Source organism: Cucurbita moschata, unplaced genomic scaffold, assembly GCF_002738365.1.
Source record: "Cucurbita moschata cultivar Rifu unplaced genomic scaffold, Cmos_1.0 Cmo_Scf00023, whole genome shotgun sequence".
Taxonomy (NCBI): Eukaryota; Viridiplantae; Streptophyta; class Magnoliopsida; order Cucurbitales; family Cucurbitaceae; genus Cucurbita; species Cucurbita moschata.
This window is the reverse complement of record NW_019268539.1, coordinates 1,772,131-1,781,499: the sequence shown is the minus strand read 5'-3', so window position 1 is coordinate 1,781,499 and position 9,369 is coordinate 1,772,131. Positions and strand designations below refer to the sequence as shown.

Sequence of the window (9,369 nt, the reverse complement as noted above, 5' to 3'; positions counted from 1 at the left end):
TTTTTTTTTTTTTTTTTTTTTTTAATAAAATATAAATTTTATCATAAAAGTATACGGATTAAAATAAAAAAAATGGGCCGATGATTGATGGGCCGATGGATGGGCCAAGCCCATCTTGGCTGAAGGACAACAGAGAAAGCCCAGCCCGGGAAGAGAAAACGTGTAATGTGTAGAACGTATGAGGAGGTAGCGAGAGAGAGAGAGAGAGAAAACGCGGCTGACTTTTAGCTGTTTTTCCTTTTCTGAAAAAACAAGAAAGACAAAATAATAATAATAATAATAATAATACCTTTAATAATTTTCAATACGCGCAAAATCGAAAAGGAAAACTATAAATAAATTACACATGAAGAATGAAACATTCTTTATAAAAATGTAGAAAACCTCATTTTAGCAGACGCGTTTTAAAAATATTGAAGAAAAGTCCGAATAGAACAATACCTGCTAGTGTGGGTTTAGACTCTTACAGATCTCACAATCCACCCCTCTTCAGGTCCCGACGTCCTTGCTGACACCCATCTCCCTCTTCAATCAATATGGGTTCTCACAATCCACCCCCTTTGGGGTTCAGTGTCCTCACTGGCACTCGTCCAGTGTCCACCCTCCTTCGAGGCTCATGAGCCCTCGCGATGTGGTATCTCACAGACTCGACTCTTTTATCTACCTTCCGACCCCTCACTCTTCTTTGTATCGTTGCTTCGATGAGAACACACAATTGGTTCGACTTTTTCAAATGCCCACCATCGACCCTTCTCCCCATATTTAGATTTTTTTTCGTACCGTTTTGGTCGTCGTGGTCAACGCGGGAGAAAGAAATGAATAAATGAATGTTTATGGGAAAATGTTATTATTATTTTGTAATTAAACAATTTTTTTTTGAGTATATACCTTAAAATATGGAAAAGTAAAAAAATAAAAAAATAAAAAAATAAAAAAATAAAAAATAAATAATGGTGAGAGAAGACATTGACAATAACAGACTCAAGAGAGGGATTCCCCACAGCACCTTCTTCCCCACAAGAGAATGAGGAGAAGACCTTCTGTGTTCCTCTACTACCGAACACAAATCTTCAACTCCCCTCCTTCTTCCTTCCCTTCACGCCTTCATCTTTCCTTTCTCTGATTTCTAGGGTTCCATTTTTGTTTTCTTCCCCTTCTCCCCACTGGGATTTCTTCTTCTTTGCATTCACAACCCCCCCAAGAAGGTTCTAGGGTTCTTACTTCCGGGATTTCATTACTAGAGATGTGGGATGCTCCGGGGATTGATGAATCTGCTCTCCCTTTGCTGGAAGCCGTTCGGGCATGCTACTGAGAATTTGAGCTCTGTTGGAGTAATTGGAACCACTTGTGGTGGCAAAGATACTAAGGATAGCTTGCTCTGGTTCTATGATTATGGTAAGTATGCTTCCGGTGAATTTTCCATGGCTGTCGTACAGGCCAACCAAGTGCTTGAAGACCAGAGCCAGATTGAATCTGGTCCTTTTGGCACTTTCGTCGGAATCTACGATGGCCATGGCGGCCCCGATGCTGCTCGATATGTCTGCGATAATTTGTTTAGGCGTTTCCAAGGTTCGTGTCATTTTTCAGTTCTCTTATTTTCTGTAAGTCTTGTGTACTGTGTTTAATTACTTATCATCGTTCTTCCTCTTCTCCTGTTGTTTTCAACGCCTCGTGTATCTTTCTCTGTTGGATGTTTGCCTTTTGATTTGTTGCTTGTTTATTAATCATTGTCACTACTGTTACTGATCCTTAGATCCATTTTGTTTTTCTTTTTTATTTGATTGTGGATTTTACTTTTTGCGTTTTTTCCATTCAAATGATATACACTTCGCGCTTGGTTGCTGTTCTTCAGTTAAGAGTAGATTGTAGCTTAGCAACAGTTGATCGTGGATTATACTTTTTGCGTTCTTCCCATTGAAATGAAATACTCCTTGCGCTTGGTTGCTGTTCTTCAGTTAAAGAGTAGATTGTAGCTTCGCAACAGTTGATCGTGGATTTTACTTTTTGCGTTTTTCGCATTGAAATGAAATACTCCTTGCGCTTGGTTGCTGTTCTTCGGTTAAGAGTAGATTGTAGCTTATGCAGTTGAAGTTGCTAAATAGAATGGAATTATGTATTGGGTTTTGGTTTATACATGTTTACTCCGATGGCTGATGATTTACAACTTCGTTCGATGTTTTGAGTACTTAGTCTAAAAATTTTATGCATATTGTTTCCAAGTAACCCTCGTCGTCATGTTCCTTTGATTATTCGTGATTCGTACTTTACTTTTTCAATATTGAAAGGAAAAAAACTGAATTTGGAAAAACTGAAATATGTTCCTGAATGTCACAAATTTTCTTTTTGATTGCTTCCCTCTTGAATAAAATGGGTTGGTTGACAGTCTTGTTTACTTCCCTGATGATTCAATTGCAGATGAACAACGAGGAGTTGTGACTCATGAAACCATTCTGAATGCTTTTCGTCGAACAGAGGAAGGGTTCACAGCCGTTGTGTCAGACTTGTGGAATACTCGGCCCCAGATAGCAACAGTTGGGACGTGCTGTCTAGTAGGGGTGATACATGAGCAGACACTCTACATTGCGAGTCTAGGAGATTCTCGTGCCGTGTTAGGGAAGAAAGTTGGCAACACTGGGGAGATTGCTGCCATTCAGTTATCAACAGAGCATAATGCAAATCTTGAGGATATCAGGCAAGAATTAAGAGACATGCATCCCAATGATCCTCAAATTGTGGTTCAAAGGCATGGAGTTTGGAGAGTGAAAGGAATTATACAGGTAAAATTAACTGTTATGGTGTTATTAGATTGCAATTCTTAGGTATATCTAGCTTACAACTTTAGGAACTGTTTTCCTGTTTTGTAGCGTACTTATCTTGATATGATCGCTCGTATAAGATGATTTAAATTTCAGATTATGTACCATAAAAGGGTGAAGATGTTGCAATGTTTTCCCCCGAGTCTGATGAGCTTCTCTAATTTGAGTGAATAGTGGCCATATTTCAGAATTCTAGCTATTTCTCGAAACTGTCAAAACGTCCATCCCGCTACTTGTTATCACTAGGGAATCATGGCATCGTTGACTTTGATTTTAGAAGCTCGGTTCTGGACTAGTGCCTTAATATAAAATAAAATTACCATATTTTTGAAGGCAGTCCAAGTTTTTCCTGTCGTGGAAGCTGAAATTTTGTTTGTTTTTCACTGAAGTGCATCTTCCTGGTACTGGATTAGTTATTTCATTGGTGTAATTCTTACCGTAAGGCATCTTTCTCCATTAATTGTTGGTAGAACAAAGTTGTGTCTGAAACACCATATCTCTATAGGCATACGGTCGAGTTTTTCTTTACGTTCAAGCTGAAATCCAGTTTATTTGTCACTGCCATCCATTTATGTGGTACTTGTTATAGTTATTTCATTGGTGTAATTCTTACTGATTTATCCCTTTAGATAGATGTGGGAAACTGTTAACTGTAATCTACTGTTCATGAAGAAGAACCAAAAACGCTGCTGCTTCCTTTACCGAAATAATTACTCGCTCGAGTCTTACATGTGGTTCTAGTAGGTCGTGAGAGCGCTCTTTGCAGTCCTCTGCTATCTGTTTACTTGAGTTCAATTTCTTAACTGGCTTTTTTCTGCAAAACCCTTTATTTTCTCATTATTTTTAATTCATTTTTATCTGTTGTGGATAATGGTTATATGTTCTAACTTTGTGATGATATCTCATGCAGGTTTCTAGATCCATTGGCGATGTGTATATGAAACATGCTCAGTATAATAATGAAAGAATCAATGCTAAATTTAGGCTTCCGGAACCAATAAATAAGCCTATATTGACTGCTGTACCTACGATTATTGCTCATCCTCTTCACCAAAACGATTCGTTTCTCATATTTGCATCCGATGGACTTTGGGAACACCTAACCAATGAAAAAGCTGTGGAGATCGTCCATAATCATCCACGTGCGGTAAGTTACCCTCCACATTCAGTTCTTTAGTTACTTTCATATTTAGATTGATAAAGAAAATGACTAAATGTAAGCCTTCAAGTTTGTATCTATTTGGTCGTTTTGGTCTTTAACTCTAGAAGGGTATCTTATGGGTAGGTTTCTTAGAGCCTCTTTGGTAGCTATTTGGTTTTTGGTTTAAAATTTCTGAAAATTATAGCTTATAAACACTACTACTACCTATATTATTTTTTATCAATTATCCACTTTCTACTAATGTCTTAGCATTCAAAGGTGAAAACTAGTGTAAGATGGAACTTTGGAGGAAGCAAAGTATAAATTTTAAAAATAGAATACTAAAAACGAGATACTTTCATGTTATGTTTATGTGGTCATCGAATTTTTAAAAGTGTCTAAAACGTGTTTAAACTTCCAATTTTGTGTGCAATAGTTCCCTAAAATTTCAAATTTGTGTCAAATAGACTTACTCGACGTTTTCTTAGACATAGAATTCACTTTTACATCTAGTATATCTGTTAATTTTTAAATTTAGAATATATCGGGCACATATTAGGCACAATTTGAAAGCTTAAGAACCTTTTAGTAATAAATAAATACTATGTGACTACACATTTCATGAAACATAAGATGGGTTGATCTTATCCTAAGGTGTTATGAGATATCATCTTTATTTTCCTTTCCCATTGGGTTTTGTTTGCCTCAACGAGAGGTTGTTTTTGTTGTGGTAAACATGATGCTTTAGGTTCTGTGTTTCTGCCCATCTGCAAACATGTTGGTTGCTTGTAAGGTTTTTCTGATGTGCATATTGCAAAACGAAATACATTTGATTTGGTCCTCCTTGCTATTTGCTTGATGCAGGGAAGCGCGAAAAGGCTTGTGAAGGCAGCCCTTCAAGAAGCAGCTAGAAAACGAGAGATGCGATATTCAGATCTCCGAAAGATCGATAAGAAGGTTCGGCGTCATTTTCACGATGACATTAGTGTTATTGTTTTATTTTTCAACCACGACCTCATATCCACAAGCAATGTCCTCCTAGATCAGCCATTATCAGTAAGAAGTGCTCTTGATCATTGATTAAAATTTTTGTTTCTAAATATTAATAAACAGATAGAAAAAAAAAAGAGCCAAATTACAAAAAATACCCTTTAATTTTTCTCTTTGTTTCAAAACTGCCCATTTTCTTTCAATAGTCATGAACTTATCCTCGACCTTTCGTAAATGTTTCATAACATCTTCTTTTGGAGTAGAAATCCTTTAAAACTTTGGATGAAAATTAAGCCTTTCCGTGCCACAACGTTTTAGGTCAAATTCTTACTCCAAAAGTAGTTTTGAAGCATTTATGAAAGATAAGGATAACGTTGCAACTTTTGAAACAATAGGGGTAGTTTTTAAACGAGCGAAATTGTGGAGTACTTTTTATAATTTAGTCGAAAAAGAAAAATAAAAAACCCATGTAATTTTCTCATTAGATACAATCCCATTCCATGATAGAGAGGTTTACTGATAGGAAGAACCGTATTGTGTAACTCGTTGCCAAATATTACACTGCAGCAGACCCTTGTAGAACCCAGATTAGATATTAAAGCTCATCTGTGCTGTTCTTTGCATTCAAGTACAAATTTCAGTAACCCATTTTTTCTGATATTCACTTGTGTTTCTGTGTGTATTTAAGCTTATTTGTTACTTCATTTAAAGATGGGAAATTTCTTTTAGGGGTAATCTTTGTTATGTTCGAAGGGCGTTTAAGCCTTTAATGTTGTGTCGTATAGGTCTCCATTTTTAAGAATATGTCTATTAGGTCGACGAAAACTCAATTTTGTGTATATTAGGTTCGTAAATTTACAGAAAATGTTGGAAAATCAAGAATTCAGAGGCTTATTGGGGTTTCACTCCAAATCGCACAATAAACTCGTGTTTATCGTGGAATTGATGGTAATAATTTTTTTGATTTTTTTTTAATAAAGTTTAGAGGTGTTATGTTGTTTGTTTTAGGTCGTAAGGTATTAATGAAATTTTTTAAAGTTTAAAAGGGTATTTTATATTTTTTTTAAAGGTTAAAAATATTATTAAAACTTTTAAAATTTTAGAGTTAATTTTATTAATTTAGAGGACATTTTTTAATATTTACACATTAAATATAAACAAATTAGATTGATAATTAAAATATATATATATATATATATACGTGTGTGTATATATAGATATATTTTTGGTATAAAAATTTTAATAACTGATTGTATTTAAAGAGAATTATTATGTTTTTTTAATAACGTTGAATAAACAAATACAATTGCTTCCTATGTTTATTTAAGACATTGGTTGATAATGCGCTACAGCTTTGCATATATTTGTAATAATCCTTTCATTTAATATGTATATGTATATATTATTTTAATAAATTTAATTCCTCTAGATGGCGATAGTATTGCAAGTTGCATTTCTATAAAAATACACGCGTGCACATGATTTGATTATTTAATTAATCAATGCTCAAGTGGTAGCAGCATTTCTTATCCATTCCAAATTCAAAACTTCATCATAAATAGATAATATTTTGTTACATTTTTATGTTTATTATTTTCTATATGTATTCTTTTATTTGAGACCGAACGGTTACGTTTATTAAAAAGAAAGTCGATTCGACTACCGATTTGAGTACAACTATTTTTTTTTTACAAAACTTAAGCTACGAGTTCATTCAGACAACTCAGTGAATTGATACTTCGAGACCCAACTAGCTCAAACTTGAACTAACGATAGTTTTCGTTTTTGTAACGACTCTTACCTATGATTCGAAATCCGAATTTGGCATCTAATGGTCCCGGAATTCCCCTGCGATATGATTACGTTACCCACTTCTTACTTCTTAAAAGACTATCCTTCCAGTATGCTTTGTGTTCACTCACATGCATCATAGAAAAATTTCTAGGTCCTATGATTGAGCCATCGAAAAGAAATATGCAGTCTCAGCTCATTCATGTACCCCTCCTTTACTTGGATGTCACATATCACTAGCTTTCGCTATGATTCGTCCTTAAACCATATCTTACGAAGAGAGGCACCGCTCCGGTACCATCTGCAACAATCCATGCACAAGATTCGAAATTCAAATTTGACACCCGATGACTCCGACATTCCCCTGCATCCTTAATGGTGCGGTCGCGTTACTTACTCATTGCTTCTTAAGAGTGAAAACTATTCCCACAAACTTTTATATATTAATTAATAATCCTCCCTTCATGGAACTACAAGCCAAATCTTATCATATAACACACGACAAGCATCATACAAGTTAATTTTTCTCTACAGTAGACTACCTGGGATGACGATGATGACGATTATCTTGAATGCTTTTTTAAGGTTCGTATGGTTTGTCACTTGAGAAGTAACGATGAGTTTCAGTGTCAGAACCTTTTCTGTAATTTTTATAACCTAGATTTTCATCATCATCGTCTGCGTTATTGTTATTGTCGATATTAGTTACAACATCAGCAACAACAACAACTTCGACATCTTCAGGTCCATGCTCATATACACCACTGAACACTTCCGTTTCAGGAGTTGTTTGGCCACCTAAGCTTCGAGCTAGCTTACGTGCATGCTTCTTCTCGACCACGCCGTGCATCGCAGCATCTCCCATCACGAGAAGCAACGAAACAACTAAGAGAAGGAGCACCTTCTTCATCATAATCACCAAAAAAACTGGAAAAAAAAAACAGAGCTTAATTTAGATAAATAAAACCCAAAATTAATGGTTTTAATTAAAAATTACCTTGTTATTTGTTTGGTATTTAAGGATATGGGGTGGAGGAGGACAAAGGGAAACATATATATAAAGGAAAAATTCCAAGCCGCTGTTTTGGACACGTGTAGAGATATATATGGAGGAATAATAATAAAAATAAATAAATATTATATATATATATTTTAAAAATTTTGACGTTGGAGCTGACGGAGTGCAAGTTATTCTTAGTTATAATGTCAACTTAAGTATAATTCAATTGAGTAAAAAATTAACCTCTTAACTAAAATGTCTGAGATTTGAATTCTTACTTACATGTAATATTGTTGAACTTTTCATTATAATCAAAAGATTTAAATCCCGACCATTTGTTATTTCCTCTATGTTATGAGAATCTGTGACACTCGAGTAAAGGAACGGTGCATGAAAGAATCGAGACCACATCCGAAAGAGAGCGATGTACCACAATGAGGAGATTAGATAAGGGGATATACCACGATGCCCACCAAAGAGGTAATTATGATTAAAGCAATTTCCATTGATTTAAGTTTCAACGTTTTAATAATTAAATCATTTAAATTTTCCGAATTGCAATAATTATGAATATATTCTTTTAGATATTAGAGGCTTTTCGCCATTCCAACAATTATGTCCATTTTCTTCGATGGTTCAATTGCTTGTTGATTCAAGTTTTTTTTAACCCATATTTTACAATTTGTTCAGAATTGTCTGCTCATACCACGATAGAATTGTTAGACTATCGCCGGTCTGTCTCCAACTTTCTATTGCGTTTGCTATTAACTCTCGTTTTATCTTCCTTTCATCTCTGAGCCGGAACAAACTAGCTAGGTTCAACTGACCTGAACCTAATAAGATTAAAGTTTTGAGTCATTCACCCGACGTGTTTTTGAACTTATACTCGAATAGTCATAAGTTGGATGAATTTCCAACCATGCTCGGTTTCAAATGAACTTTATTGCAAGACAAATCCGATTTCTCTGTGTAAAAAAAAACAATTCTAACTAACCTCATAAATTTTTGAAGAAAGTCACAAAAAAAAAACAAAAAAAAAAAAAAGGTTAATTTTGGATATAGACTATTACTATTTTGTTTTAAAAATATAAAAAAAAAATATAAAAAGTTTTTACCCTCAATATATAGATTTATATATTGAGACCGTATGCTAAATTATATTTAGATTTTTAAAAAAGATTTAAAGGTGTTAATGAAACTTTTGAAAACTCGAATATTTTTTAAATTCTAAACAAATTATTAATTGCTTGCCTCTAAAATTAAATATTTTTAAAATTCAATGATATTTTTTAGATTTTTTAAAAAATTTAAAGATTTAAACTTAAAAAAAAGGTATGAATAATAAGATAAATGGTAAAGTTTAATGATATTTTATTAATTTAGTTTTTAAAAAAAATTAATATACCTGATGGGTGATCTTAATTTTTTAATAATTCATTATATAATTTTTTTTTTCAAATTATATAATATGTAATTTTCAATTGGAAAGTAAAGAAATATAATTAAAATTCTATACAAAAGTATTAAAGTTTTTTAAAATAATGAATAAAATATTTAATTATATGACTGGAAGTGAAGGGGCAATTAATTTTCAATTTTTAGTCCCTCGTATCAAGAATGCCCCCTATAAA

At 33.8% G+C, this 9,369-nt stretch overlaps 1 protein-coding gene across 1 annotated transcript; it reads left to right on the top strand.

Annotated features, from left to right (window-relative positions):
- Positions 1–986: 986 nt before the first annotated feature.
- Positions 987–5,607, top strand: LOC111460390 (probable protein phosphatase 2C 42). The gene is made up of 4 exons (XM_023103637.1): positions 987–1,569; positions 2,416–2,777; positions 3,727–3,963; positions 4,822–5,607. The coding sequence occupies exons 1-4, from the start codon at positions 1,251–1,253 to the stop codon at positions 5,035–5,037; spliced, it is 1,134 nt and encodes a 377-aa protein (XP_022959405.1). The 5' UTR covers positions 987–1,250; the 3' UTR covers positions 5,038–5,607.
- The last annotated feature ends 3,762 nt before the right edge of the window (positions 5,608–9,369 follow it).